This window comes from Chiloscyllium plagiosum, unplaced genomic scaffold (genome assembly GCF_037043375.1).
Source record: "Chiloscyllium plagiosum isolate Xiang-an unplaced genomic scaffold, Cpla_swu_hap1 HiC_scaffold_11, whole genome shotgun sequence".
In the NCBI taxonomy this organism is placed as follows: Eukaryota; Metazoa; Chordata; class Chondrichthyes; order Orectolobiformes; family Hemiscylliidae; genus Chiloscyllium; species Chiloscyllium plagiosum.
The window spans coordinates 87,828,037-87,843,963 of NW_028270149.1; the positions used below are offsets into that span (position 1 = coordinate 87,828,037).

Here is a 15,927-nt window from a genome sequence, read left to right on the forward strand (position 1 = left end):
CAGAATCACAGCTACTCTGATCAGATAACTTATCACTGTACATCATGCAGACCTTTCAGCAGGCCTAAGGCAATCACTCTCAGTCCAGAGAGTGTGCCAAGATTAACTCAGCTCACCCCCTGGAAGCATAATGTATCTTAACAGTTGGTGAAGCTAGCTGTTTCACACAGCTACTGTGCAGATTTAGATAATGGTCTTTACCATTATTAGATGCTGATGTCAGGCCAAAGATACACTCAATTGGCCAATGAATTCACTGTCAGTGTGAAGTCAGGTATGTAGGCCAAATATCCCAAAGATTATTATCAAACAGCATACCCCCTCTGTCACTTGAAGCAAACAAGTTGCTGACATAACGAACTCGCCTGCACTTGCAATACTCACAACACAGCATCCAAGAATTAACACATTTCTGCAATTGGATAACATTTGCTGGATAATTCCAAAGTTTGTGAAAAATTCCACTAACAAGCAATTTAGGATTGTTAGTTTTCCTCACAGTATGGCGCACTTGTGTGTACTGGAAGCTACATAATTAATATACAAACTCCTGTCCTTTTGAGACAGAAACAATATTATTATCAAACAGCATACCCCCTCTGTCACTTGTGGATATTAATTATATGGAGGGGTAGGGAATTGATAAAGAGGTAGGAAACAGGCATTAACAAATAAGAACTACATGCTTTAAGTGACGGCATGTGAACAGTGGTTTGCCTTTGGGAACTGTCCAAAGTATTTGTTTTCACTAAATTTATAAATGACGAGGAGGAAAGAAGAGGGAACAAAAGTTACAGCCATTCACTGCTTTGTTTCTCAGCACAATGGCCTGACCAATCAGGGTCAACTTGTCTGGTTTGCAATCATAAAGCCTGGTAGCTAATTGCCAATTGTCATGCCTCTACCAATTAGTGGCTAGTTGTTAACCAATCAGCAATCTCCTCAAATGTAGTATAATGTTGCTTCCCCCCGAATTGTTTTGATGAAAACAAAAAAAAACTTTGACAAAATGACTTTTTTGTTCAGCACCGCTCAAACTCTTATACCATCAAGAATCATATAACTTAGTCAACTTAAAACATTTGGAATATATCATTCCCTCTTCTTTCCTCCTCGTCATTTATAAATTTAGTGAAAACAAATACTTTGGACAGTTCCCAAAGGCAAACCACTGTTCACATACCGTCACTTAAAGCATGTAGTTCTTATTTGTTAATGCCTGTTTCCTACCTCTTTATCAATTTCCTACCCCTCCATATAATTAATATCCATAAGTGTCTACCAATGACTGTATAAAATTCAACTGTGTCAGTTGGACCTGACCTAATAACAGCAAATGGTTATGTCTTCTCACTGATCCGCTCATATTTATCTTAATGCTGTGACACTCTGTACCAAATAACAGATTCAAGTGAGCTCCCTACAAGTGACATCGATTAGTAGGCCACTTATTGCCTGGTGTCTTTCTCATATCATTTCTAAATAATTTGATAACATTTGCAATTTTTCAATCCAGTAATTCAAGATTGTGACATGGGGTCTTTTACAACCAGCTAGGAAGACAGCTAGAGCTTTAGCTGTGTGAAAGATTGCACTTTCACCAGTGCAGCACATGACACTGCAGCACATGGATTCAGGGATAGAATTGGTACCTTTACTTGCCACACGCTAAAATACCCCAGCAACCATCATTTTCTATTTCACTTTCCCATCTTTGTTTCAACCCCATCTACCCACCCCCCAAACCCGTGGATCCCTCAGCACAGCTGACCCACGGCTCGTGATTCCCTCAGTGTATCTGACCCATGATCCTGCAGCACCTCTGACCCCTCTGTGACCCCACAGCACATCTGACCTCACGTGAACACCTCAGCACATCTGACCTCTCCCCACAGTGACCCTCAACACTTCTGACACCCCCATGAGCCCTCAAAACAACTGACCACCAAGTGACCCTGAAGCGTATCTGACCCTGTGAACCGTAAGCACATCTGCTCACTGGGAGCTTTGATCTCATGAATTAACCTCACCTGTGTCCCTTCAGCTAATCACTAAACCCTATGTCCAGGCATGTATTTACTCTCAGGTTTTGCTTTTTAAGTTCATTTCTGGAATGTAGTTGCTACAAGCAGGAGCAGCATTGCTGGCCCATCACTAATTGCCCTTGAGGAGTAATGATGATGGGCTCCTTAAATTGCTGCGGGTGATGTGGTAGTTTCTAGGGACATGCACATTCACCGTTGCTTCAATGGACTTTGCTAGAAGTTTGACTCATTGTTAGTTGCAAACATTCGGACTGATCTCTTCTGATTCCTGACTTTATCTTTCAACTTGTATCTTTTGGGTTTTGAACTCTTCATCACTCTGAACAATTTGAATTCTATTCAGGAAAACATGCAACAGATAGTTGGATTGTACATCAGATTATGTAAATGTTTCTAAACTGGCCAAAAGTAAAATGGTGAGTCTTACCTCCAAGACCAGGCCGCAGCCTATTGTCATATCCATCCAACAGGCGATCCAGGATTCGGGTGAAGATGGTAATGTTGTCCTTCCCCTCTGTTGGTGCTGGTCGAGCATGTTTTTTTGAAAATCTACAAACAAAAGACAAATAAAACAATTATATTCCCAAATATTTTCGATATTTTGACAAAGGATGCTGACATTGGAACAGGAGACCATTCCACTCAAAGTTGATCCACCATTCAATTAGATCACAAGTCATAGCAGAAGTAGGTCATTCAGCCATCAAGTCTGCCTCCACCATTCAATGAGATCATAGCTGATCTGATAATCTTCAACTCCACTTTCCTGCCTTTTCCCCATAATTCTTGATCCTCCTCCTGATTAAAAATCTGTCTATCTCACCCTCAAATGTACTTACGTGATCTAGCCTCAAATGCGCTCTGTGCTGAAGAATTCCGCTAGTTCACTCCCCTCTCAGAACAGAAATTCCTTCTTATCTCTTTAATGTGCAAGCCCTTATTCTGAGATTATACTCTCCAGTCCTAGATTCTTCCGTTAGGGAAAACTCATGTTTGCTGTGTATCTGACCTTCATTTATCTGGTTCTGTTCCAAATCTTATCCAAGATAAATCTAGCAGTCTCAGTGTTGGATAATAACTAAAAGCATCCATTCTGTTTTAGTGATGGTGGTGATTGTAGGCGGGTACGTTAGAAGTTCCAAACTACTTCTCTCCTTTGGTCTCCTAAATAGCCTAGCTCTAACTTTAGGATGTGATCTGAAAGGTAAGAAAGTATTTAATAACACATGTTTCATCTCACAGAGAGTCTTGTTCCCCTGTCAATTAGGTTAGTGGTCAAACAATTGGCAATTGGTTAAACAGTGTCTTTATTTTAAAATTCTCCTCCTTGTTTTCAAAACCCTCATGGTCTTCCCCCTCCCCATCTCCACAATCATTTCCTCCAATTCTCTTGCATGTTCTGAAATATATCTGCTCCAATAACCAGTTGTGTTATCAACTGCCTTGGTCCCAGGTTCTGGAATTCTCTTTTCTACACCTTTATCTTCTTTTCTTCCTTTCAGCTGTTGCGAATCTCTCTCTTTGACCAAGTTTTCCATCATATCTTAGAATGAAGCATCCTAAGGAAGTTTGAGGACTATTATGTTGAAAGCATCATATATATTTAAGTTGATGTTGCTGTTAACACTCATGACTGAAAAGTCATGATTTGGAGATGTCGGTGTTGGACTGGGGTGTATAAAGTTAAAAATCACACAACACCAGGTTATAGTTCTGCACTAGCGTTTGGAGCACTGCTACTTTATCAGGTGGTTCCACAACCACTTGATGAAGGAGCAGTGCTCCGAAAGCTAGTGCTTCCAATTAAACCTGTTGGACTATAACCTGGTGTGGTACGATTTTTAACTATGATTGAAAAGGGTACTGAGGTGGGGATTGCTCTGGCTCCTCAATCATGCTCAACTGAATGCATCATTCACTCTTTTTACATAATGGACCAAAACAAGTAATGTTCTCTATTTAACTACAATCAACAAGTCTCATTCTAAAACGTACACACAGAATTACCCAGAATATGAATGTGTACAAATGGACAATCCAACATGGTTCTATTCCAGAAAACTAGTCGTTGAACAATCATACTGGGAACAATCTTTTCTATTTATTTACACGATTACTCATTATAGCACACTGCTTCCAACACAGCAGTTTCAATTTTAAGTTTAATTTGTGTCTATTTATAGGGGCTTAAGTCAGTTCCTACTTAATGCTGACCACCTATATAATTAATAGACAAGTAATGATTCACTGCCAGAATTCACACCCCACTTGGGCGAACTCTCATCTTTCTTCATCTAAACCTATCATTGGAATTCAATATCCTCCCCATCATGTGCTTATCTAGCTGCTCCTACAAACCTTTATCTACTATTTGCCTTGATGACTTCTTGAAGCTTCATTCTCTCCACTCTCTGGCTCAGGAAACTTTGTCTGAGTTTGCGACTTCATTTTTCTGGTGATTATCCTGGACTGTACTTTTCTACATTTGCTGTTTACCACAGAATAAAACTTTACAGTTCTGTTACCATGCTTGCATTTTTTCCTGTGTTGTCCAGTGTTTCTATACTTGTTCGAAAATACAGCAACTAGGATTTGTACAAAGAACTACAAACATTGTCATAGAACAATACAGCACAGAACAGGCCCTTCGGCCCACGATGTTGTGCCGAACATTTGTCCTAGCTTAAGCACCTATCCATGTACCTATCCAATTGCCGCTTAAAGGTCACCAATGATTCTGACTCTGCCACTCCCACAGGCAGCGCATTCCATGCCCCCACCACTCTCTGGGTAAAGAACCTACCCCTGACATCCCCCCTATACCTTCCACCCTTCACCTTAAATTTATGTCCCCTTGTAACACTCTGTTGTACCTGGGGAAAAAGTCTCTGACTGTCTACTCTATCTATTCCCCGATCATCTTATAAACTGCTATCAAGTCACCCCTCATCCTTCTCCGTTCCAATGAGAAAAGGCCTAGCACTCTCAACCTATCCTTGTACAACCTATTCTCCATTCCAGGCAACATCCTGGTAAATCTCCTCTGCACCCTCTCCAAAGCTTTCACATCTTTCCTAAAATGAGGCGACCAGAATTGCACACGGTACTCCAAATGTGGCCTTACCAAGGTCCTATACAGTTGCAACATCACCTCATGACTCTTGAATTCAATCCCTCTGCTAATGAACGCTAATACACCATAGGCCTTCTTACAAGCTCTATCCACCTGAGTGGCAACTTTCAAAGATCTATGAACATAGACCCCAAGATCCCTCTGCTCCTCCACCTTACTAAGAACCCTACCGTTAACCCTGTATTCCGCATTCTTATCTGTGCAATTATCCCAGTTCATTGCACATCTGGACAGGTCAGATCCCCAGATGGACCATGGCTGAATAAGTCACATGTATGAAATAATAAGGTTGCCCTGCACTGGCAGACGGTCAGTACAGATGGGCCCTGCACTGGCAGACTGCTGGTACCGAGGGTGCCCTGCACTGGCAGAAGATCAGTGTTGAGTGAATGCTGCAGTCAGCAATGCTGTTGTCTACCCTCTGAAACAGGCTAGCAACTTAATCAGTTGTATCAAATTACTAAAAAATCTGAACAATACAATATTCCGGGGTGGCTGAGAAATAATTACAGTAAACTCTGCACTATCAACCTGCAATGTCAGGTGGCTTATGCCAAAGCTGGGAAAGATGTCTCACAGCCTAGTTAAGCAACAGCCAACATTGTCATACTTTGTCTGTAAGGTACAATTCTATGTCCCAGACACCACCATCCTTGGGTATGGCCTGTCCCACCAGCAAGACAGACTCAGTTGAGGTGACGGCACAGTGGTATATGTCAGGAAGGAGTTGCCTGGGAGTCCTCAACCACGACTCTGGACCTTGTGGAATCTCCTGACATTGGGTCAAACATGGACAAGAATTTTCTAAGGGTTACCATGTACCTTCCTCTATTATATCTCGATTGATGAATCACAGAGATAATAGCACAGTCCTCGTGGAGGTGAAGTTCGTGAATCCATGAGGTGCTGTGGATCATCAATAGCAGCAGAATCATACTCAAGCACAATCTGTAACCTCATTGGGTCGACATACCCCTTACTCAACTTTTACCATCAAGCCAGGGAATCAACCCTGATTCAATGTAGAGTGCAGGAGGGCATGCCAGGAAGAGCACCAATCTGCTGAAGCTACCAAACAGGAATACTTGCATGCTAAACAAGGTAAAAAATGTGATAGACAGAACTAAGTGTTGAGAAAACATGGCACCAGAAAAAGCATAGCAGGTCAGGCAGCATCCGAGGAGCAGGAGAGTCGACATTTCAAGCAGGACACTTCTTTAGGACTCACAGATCAGACCAAGCTCTGCAGTTCTGCCACATCCTATCATGAATGGCAGTGGACAATTAAATAACTCACTGAAAGAGGACACTCCACAAATAGTCCTACATTCAACCTCGAAGAGCCCAGGACATCAGTACAAAAGATAAGGCTGTGGCATTCACAACCAGAAATGCCGAGTGTATGATCCATCTCAGATTCCTCCAGAGGTCCCTAACATTACAGGTGCTAGTCTTAGTCTTCAACCCACTCCATGTTGGAGGCACTGGATACTGTAAAGGCTATGGGTTTGGTAACATTGTGGCAACAGCACTGAAGAGCTTTACCCCAGAATTGGCCGCAACTCCAGCCAAGCTCTTCCAGTACAGTTACAACACTTACACCTATCTGAAAATTTGGGAAATTGCTTCAGTATTTCCTGTACATTATAAAAAAAAGGACAAATTCAATCCATTGTGACCCCATCACTCTACACTCGATCATCAGTAAAAGTCATGAAAGGGGTCATTGACAACACTTCAAGTGGCACTTGCAAAGCAATAACCTGCTTAGTGAAGTCCAGCCTTGGTTCAAACGTGGGCAAAAGAATTTAGGAAGTGAGGTTAGTGTGACAGCCCTTGAAATCAAGGTCACATTTGACCAAGTGTGGCATCAAGGAACCCTGGTAAAACTGAAATCAATTGGTATCGGGGCAAACTTTCTGCTATTTGGAGTGATACCTGACACATAGGAAGATGGTTGTGGCTGGAGGTCGGTCATCTCAGCTCCAAGACATCACTGCAGGAATTTCTTGGAGTACTGCCTTAGGCCCAATCATCTTCAGTAGCTTTATCAATCACCATTCTTCCATCATAAAGTCAGATGCAGGGATGTTCACTAATGATTGCATATTGTTCAGTATCATTGTGACTCCTCAAATATTGAAGTAGCCTATAGCCAAAAGCAGTAAGACCTAGACAATATCCAAATTTGGGGCCATAAGTGGCAAATAACATTCGTGCCACATAAATGCCATGCATTGATCATTTGCAAACAACATATTCTAATCATCAACCCCTGGCATTTAATGACATGATCATCAGTGAATGACCCACTATTGAAATCCTAAGGATTATGATTGGTTTGTTTTATTTTATGATCAATCATTTGTGTTGAACCTTGGGAGACAGGAGAGACATTAAATGAATATTGTGCATCAGTTTTGGCTATGGAGAGAAATGGAGGTGTAGAACTCAGCAAAATAAACATTAATGTTTTATAAAAAGTTCACATTACAGAAGAGGTGGTGTTGGATGTCTTAGAAAAGATAAAGGTGGATAAATCTCCAGGATATCATCGAGTATATCCTATGTTGTTGTGGGAAATTAGGGAGGAAATTGCTGGACCCCTAGCAGAAACATTTGTGTCATCCATAACCACAGGCAAGGTGCTGGAGGACTGGAGGGTGGTTAAAGTTGTGCATTTATTTAAGGAAAGGCTGAAAGGAGAAATCTGGGAACTATGGACCAGGGAGTCTAACATCGATGGTGGATGAGATGTTGGAGGTGATTCTGCAAGGTAACATTTCAAGAGTCAAGGAATGATTACAGATAGTTAGTATGGTTTTGTACAAGGGAAATTCATAGTTTCACAGTAATAGAAGGAGGAGTAGGCCATTTGAGCCATCGAGCCTGCTCTACCATTCATTAAGATTGTGGCTGATCTATCCAATGTCTCAGCTCCTCCCACCTGCATTATCCCCATAACCCTTAAATCCCTACCATGCAAAATCCCATACAATTGTGTCTTGAGTATATTTAATGATGCTGCCTTGACTGCTTCTTTGCTCAGAGAATTCCACAGATTCACTACTCTCTGGGAAAAGCAGTTTGTCCTTATCTCTGTCCTAAATATACTCCCCCTAATCTTGAGGCCATGTCCCCCAGTCTTTGTCTCACCCATTAGCGGGAACAACTTGTCTGCCTGTATCTTGTCAATCCTTTTCATAATTTTATATGTTTCTATAAGATCTCCTCTCATTCTTCCAAATTCAAGTGAGTATAGTCCCAGGTGGTTCAACCTCTCCTCATAGGGTAACCCCTCATCTCAGGAATCAACTTAGTGAACCTTCTGTGCACCGCCTCCAAAGCCAATATATCCTTCCTCAAGTAAGAAGACCAGACCTTCACCCAATACTCCAGGTGCAGCCTCACCAACACCTTGTACAATTGCAGCAGAACCTGCCTGCTTTTAAATTCAATCCCTCTTGTGATGAAAGCTAATATTCTGTTTGTCTTCCTGATTATCTGTTGTACCTGCAAATCAACTTGTAGCAATTCATGAATGAGCACTCCTAAGTCACTTTTCCCAACAGTGTGCTGCAATCTTTCACCAATTAAATAATAACCTGACCTACTATTTTTTATTTCCAAAGTGAATAACCTCGCATTTACCAACAATGTACTCCATCTGCCAGGGTTGTGTCTCACAAACTTGATTGAGGTTTTGACAAAGTAACCAAAAGAGTTGATGAGGGCAAAGCCATAGATGTTGTTTAGTTGGACTTTAGTAAAGCCTTTGATAAAGTTGCTGATGGTAGACTATGAGTAAAGTTAGATCATGTGAGATTAAGGGCAAGCTTGCCAATTGGATGCAAAATTGGGTTTATGGTAGGAGAGGGTGGTGGTGAAGGGTTGTTTTTGGACTGGAGGCCTGTTATCAGTGGTAATCCACAGGGATCGGTAGTGGGACCACTTCTGTTTATCATTTATACAAACTATTTGAATAAGGACATAGTTAGTAAGTTTGCAGATGACACCAAAATTGGTAGTATAGTGGACAGCGAACATAGTCATCTAAGATTACAAATAGATCTTGATCAACTGTGTCAATGAGCTGAGGAGTGATAGATGGAGTTTCATTTGGATAGATGAGAGGGATTGCATTTTGGTAAAACAAATAAGGGCGGGACTTATGCAATTAATAGTTGGGCTCTGGGTAGTGTTTAAAAATGTGTTGCTGGAAAAGCGCAGCAGGTCAGGCAGCATCAAAGGAACAGGAGAATCAACGTTTCGGGCATAAGCCCTTTGGTCAAGCACATGAATAGGAAAGGTTTGGAGGGACATAGGTCAAATACAGAGATTTGGGACTAGTTTAGTTTGAGAACACAGTTGGTGTGGACTAGTTGGACCGAAAGGTCTGTTTCCATGCTGTTGACTCTACAACATTTTGACTGTAAGATGTTGTGACTACAGCCTGTTCACTACCTACAAAGCACACATCAGGTCTGGATTTTCTGAATGGGTGCAGCTCCAACAACACTCAAGACGCCTGACACCATCCAGGACAAAGCAGCCCACTTGATTGGCACCACATCTACACCAGTTCACCAGCTCTCAGTTGTAGTGGTATTAATATCTACAAGATGCATTGGAGAAATTCACCACAGATTCTGAGGCAGCACCTTCCAAACCCATGACCATTTCCATCTGGAAGGGCATGGGCAACAGATACATGGGAACGCCACCAGCTGCAAGTTCCTTTCCAAGCCACTCACCATCCTGATTTGGAAATCTATCTCTGTTCCTTCAGTGACCCTGGGGCAATATCCTGGAACTCCCTACCTAAGAGCACACAGCAAACTCATTGCTGAATGTAGCCTACAAACCTCTGTCCAGGGTCATTAACCACACGCTCAGGTTTGCTGTGGGGTTACTGATTCACCCTGACCAAACGTGGACTGCATCAGGCAGGAAGTTATCTGGGAACTGTCAGCGTCAATAAAAATGACTAAGTTTGATCTGATAGATTGTACATGTATGAGATGGCTGCAGAAAGACAAAGATTTGGACTTGAATACTGAAGGATACAAAAGATTCAAGAAGGTTAGGGACCTGGAAAAAGTGCAGAGGTGGTTATGTTAATTAATGATGGTATTAGCATAATAGACTTCAAAGACACAAGTTCAGGTAATCAAGATGTAGAAGCATTTTGGGTAGAGAAGCTAAATGATAAAGGCAAAACGTCATTTCTGAAATTGTCGTACAACCTCCCTAATGGTCATCTCGTGATATGCTGAAATAAAGGTGAAATTAGGTATATTTGTTGGAAAGGTACAGCAATAACAATGGGGAATTCTGAACTACCTATATAAATGGAAAAATCAGATGAACCAAATATAGCCAAGAAGACGTGGTTAAAGAATGTTTTCACAGAAATGGAGTTGATTATTTGAACTTTCTGGGGTCAACTAGAGAACAAGCAAAACTAGATCTAGTATTGTGCAAAGCCAAATTAATGACCCCAAAATGAACACACCCCTAGGTAGCAGCAACCATAACATGATTGAATTTAGCATTCAGTTTGAGGGAGAAGACAGTGGCTTAATTATGAAGGCATGAAAGCAGAGCCAGCTAAAATTAGATACAGGGATAGGTCAGTGCAAACATTTAAGGGGATGGTGTTAGAATGCACAGAATAAATGCATTCCAATAAGGAAGGAAAATTTTAGGGGGAGACCCATCATCTCAGGGCAGGCAGTGTCTAGTGGTAGTATCATTGGTATAGTAATCCAGAGGCCCTAGTTAATGTTCTTGTGCTATAGTTTCAAATCTCAGCACAGCAGGTGGTGAATTTTGATTTCAATTTAAAAATCTGTAATTAAAAGCTAGCCTAACAATGTTCATACAACAATTGTAGTAAAAATCCATCTGATTCACTAATGCTCTTCAGTGAAACAAAAAAGACCTTTGTGGGTGGCGAATTTGTGGAATTCATTGGCACAGAAGGCTATGGAGGCCAATTCCTTACGCAAATTTAAGACATGGATAAGTAAATTCTTGATTACCAAGTGGATCAAGGGATGCAGGGAAATGGGATTGAGAAATAACAGTTAAGATCAAATCCTGGAGCAGACTTGATAACCCAAATGACCCAATTCTGCTCCACCATCTTATGGTCTTATGATTATAGCTGGCTAAAACATTAAAGATAGCATCTAGCTGAAAGAAAAATATATAATTGTGCAAAGATGGGCAGCAAATCAAAATCTTGGACAGAATTCATAAACAGCAAAAATCACTAAAAAAGCTATGAAGAAAAAAATACAGTACACCAGAAAACTAGCTAGAAATCTTTAAATCAGATAGTAAGAGTTTCTGCAGTTAACTAAAAATGAAAACAGTTAACAAAGTGAGTGTTGGTCCCAGAAAAAATGAGTTTGCGAAATTAATATTGGAAAATAAGGAAACAGTAGATGAATTAAACAGGTATTTTAGAAAATAGAACAGTACAAGCCCTTGATGGTGTGCTGACAGTTTATCAAAGTAACCTATATACCTTTATTTTCCTGTCTTCCATGTGCCTATCCAAGTTTCACTTAAAAGTCCCTAATATATCTGATTCCACTACCACTGCTGGCAGTGCATTCTACGCACCCACCACACTCTCTGTAAAGAACCTATCTCTGACTTCTACCCTAAACCTTCCTCCAATCACCTTAAAATTATGATCCCTCATGATAGCCATTTCTGCTCTGGGAAAAAAAGTCTCTGGCTATCCACTCTTTCTAGGCCTCTTATCTTGTACACCTCTATCAAGTCACCTCTCATACTTGTTCACTCCAATGAGAAAATCCCTAGCTCCCTCAATCTTTCTCAATTTACCAGCATCCTGGTAAATCTCCTATGCACTCCGTTGAGAGCTTCCACATCCTTCCTAAAATGAGACAACCAGAACTGAACACAATATTCCAAGTGTAGTCTAACAAGGGCTCTATAGAGCTGCAGCATCACCTCACAGCTCTTAAACTCAATCCCTCTGCTAATGAAAGCCAACACACCATGCACCTTAACAACCCTATCAACTTTGGTGGCAACTTTGAGGGAAATATGAACATGGACACCAAAATCCCACTGTTCCTCCATACTGCCAAGATTCCTGCCTTTAACCTTGTAATCTGCATTCAAATTTGACCTTCCAAAATGAATCACTTCACACTTTTTCAGGTTAACTCTGCATTCTGTCAATGTCCCCTTGCAACCTATAACAGTCCTCCACACTATCCACACTCCATCAACCTTTGTGTCATCAGTGACCCACTCTCCCACTTCCTCATCCAAGTCATTTACAAAAATCCCAAAGAGCAGAGATGCCAGAACCGATCCCTGCAGAACACCACTGACCACCGAGCTCCAGGTAAATATTTTCCATCTACTACATCTTCTGTCTTCTATGGGCCAGCCAATTCTGTATCCAGACAGAAAGGTTTCCCTGTATCCCATGCCTCTTTACTGTGCTAACCTTATCAAACTCTTTGCTAAATTTAATGTACACCATATCCACTGCGCTACTTACATCAATGTGTTTTGTCACATCCTCAAAGAATTCAATAAGGCTTGTAAGGCATGACCTACCCCTCATCAAGCTATGCTATTCGAAATACTTATTAATTCTGTCTCTCAGAATCTTCCCCAATAATTTGCCGACCACTGACATAAGACTGACTGGCCTGTAATTTCCAGGATCATCCCTATTCCCTTTCTTGAACAAGAGAATAATATTTGCCACCCTCCAAACATCTGGTACTACTCCAGTAGACAGTGAGGATGCAAATATCATTGCCAAAGGTCAGCAATTGCTTCCCTCACTTCCTGTAGCAACCTTGGGTGTATCCCATCTGGTCCATGGGACTTATCTATCCTCATGTTTTTCCAAACTTTCCAGCACATCCTCCTTCTTAACATCAACCTGTTTGAGCATCTCAGTCTGTTTCACACTGTCTCCACAGACGACAAGATCCCTCTCAATAGTGAATACTGAAGCAATGTATTCATTCAAGAACTCCCCTACCTCCTCCGATTCCAGGCACAAGTTCCCTCCATTACCCTTGACCTGCCCTACCCTCACTCTGGCCATCTTCTTATTCCTCAGTGTAGAACGCCTTGCGATTTTCCTTATTCCTACCCACCAAGGCTTTTTCTTGCCCCCTTCTTGATCTTCTAAGTCCATTTTCCAGTTCCTTCCAGGCAGAGTCAACATGGTTTTGTGAAAAGGAAATCACGTTGAATCAATTTGTTGAAGTTCTTTGAGAATGTAATTTGGGTGTTGAATAAAGGGTACTATTGTATCATTGGTCTTGGATTTCTAGAGGGCGTTTTTTTAAAAAGAAATTCACAGTATGTGGCCTTCAGCAATTATCACCCACCACTAATTACCCAGAGGGCAGTTAAAAGTCAACCACATTGCCATGGGTCTGGAGTCACATGTAGCCAGACCAGGTAAGGACAGCAGATTTCCTTCCTTAAAAGGAAATTTGTGACCCAGATGGGTTTTTATTTCCAACAATCAGCAATAGTTTCATGCTCATCATTAGACTCTTAATTACAGATTTCTAATGGAGTTCAAATTTCACCATCTGCTGTGGTGGGATTTAAACTCTGATCTCAAAGACGTTATTTGGGTCTTTGGATCAAATAGTCCAACAATAATATCACTAGACCATCTTCTCTCCCAATAAATGTCCTTTCACAAAATAGAAGCTGTTTTGCATGGGGACTGGGGAGGGTGTTACATATTCCTGTGTATAGAAGATTAGTTAGCTGAAAGAAAAGAGAGAGAATGGACATAAGTTGGTCATTTTCTGGATAGCATGATATAATGAGTTGCATGCTAGAGGGATCAAATGTTGGTGCCTCAGCATTTTATATTAGTTACTTTGTTGAGGGGACTGAAGGTTTGAGTCATCAGCAAATTTAGCATTCAAAGATCGGTAGAAAAGTAAATTGCAAAGGAGACACAAAGAAGCTACAAATGGATATTAATAGGTTAAGTGAATGGGCAAAGATCTGGCAAATGGAGTATAATGTGGGAGAATACGAAACGGTCTATTTGACAGGAACAATAAACGAAGTATGGCATTTAAATGATGAGTGGTTGCAGAGCTCTGACATGCAGACAGGCCTAGGTATCCTAGTGCATGAACAATTATGAAAACAAATACAATGTTATCATTATTGTGAGGGGTATTCAGTACCAAAGTAGGGAGCTTATGCTTCAGTGGTGCAGGACATTTGGTTGCGAGCCAAGGCACCTCAGAAAAAGCATGTTAGGGGTGCAGTGTAGGTTCACTGAAAACGAGATGGGAATAAAATAGTTAAATCATTAGCAAAGCTTTTATGAACCTGACTAGTATGGTCATGCAGTTGCTGGTTAAAGAAGTTGATAAGGCAGTTGATAAACAAACCAGAATAAGAGGACAAACCTCAAAACTAGAGCTACATCATTATGGGGTGATATCAGGAAGCGAGTTCATATAAAAGAAAGGTGGATAACTGGAATATTCTCCTTTCGGATTTCACTTAAAAAGAAATTAAAATAATTTTGTAAGGGAATGGCATTAAAGAATACAGAGCAAGATGGAAAAATGGATTTAAGATACAGGTCAGTCCTGAATGGTAAAATAGTTTAGAGGGGCCCTCATGCTGTCTGTATCTTTTTACGACAGAACAAGTTAAGACATTTACTGTGGTTGTGGTTGTTTATGGGGAGACAGGCCGGCTACTTGCGGAGCGTTTCAGAGAACACCTCTGGGACACCCGGACCAACCAACCCAACCACCCTGTGGCTCAACACTTCAACTCCCCCTCCCATTCCACCAAGGATATGCAGGTCTTTGGACTCCTCCATCGCCAGACCACAACAACACGACGGTTGGAGGAAGAGCGCCTCATCTTCCGCCTAGGAACCCTCCAACCACAAGGGATGAACTCGGATTTCACCAGTTTCCTCATTTCCCCTCCCCCCACCTTGTCTCAGTCAAATCCATCGAATTCAGCACCGCCTTCCTAACCTGCAATCTTCTTCCTGACCTCTCCGCCCCCACCCCAGTCTGACCTATCACCCTCACCTTGACCTCTTTCCACCTATCACATTTCCGATGCCCCTCCCCCAAGTCCCTCCTCCCTACCTTTTATCTTAGCCTGCTAGACAAACTTTCCTCATTCCTGAAGAAGGGCTTATGCCCGAAACGTCGATTCTCCTGTTCCCTGGATGCTGCCTGACCTGCTGCGCTTTTCCAGCAACACATTTTCAGCCTTGTTTATGGTATAGCCCATGTAATGGATCCTCTGCCTCCATGGATTAGACAACAGACCCAGAACATTGGCTTTCTTGCCATGCCTCTTGTGGGGTCTGAGCAAAGCGAACCTATTCCCAAATCCCACTCCTTCTGTATCAACAAATAAGCAGGATGAGGTCAGCAAGATCTCAACTCAATGTTCAATCTGAAAGGTATTTCCTTCCTGTGTAATTGAGGTTGGACTTTCAACAAAGACCCATACCAAGCAGAAAGCTGATCAAGTTTTGTGACATTTTTAAATCAAATTTTACAAGCAATTGTTTACATCTGTATGATCAGTGAAGTTAAATGCTGCCCACATACACTGGTCAAACCTTTCATTATTATTCAGGAGATTGAGATTCAAACATGAATACTTCTGCTGGTGTCAAATCAAGGCCTGTCAATATCTCCATTCTTGCCAGGAGCAGTTAGG

General features: G+C 41.5%; 1 protein-coding gene across 6 annotated transcripts in view; it reads right to left on the bottom strand.

The window, feature by feature from the left end:
- The window catches only part of LOC122557046 (gamma-aminobutyric acid receptor subunit alpha-3-like), a 274,530-nt gene that overhangs the window by 210,790 nt on the left and 47,813 nt on the right, over positions 1 to 15,927 (bottom strand). For all 6 annotated transcript variants that reach the window (XM_087992291.1, XM_043704284.2, XM_043704283.2 and 3 more), the window contains one exon: positions 2,473 to 2,594. In XM_087992291.1, coding sequence (XP_087848417.1) covers positions 2,473 to 2,594 — 122 coding nt within the window. The remainder of the gene's footprint in view (positions 1 to 2,472; positions 2,595 to 15,927) is intronic.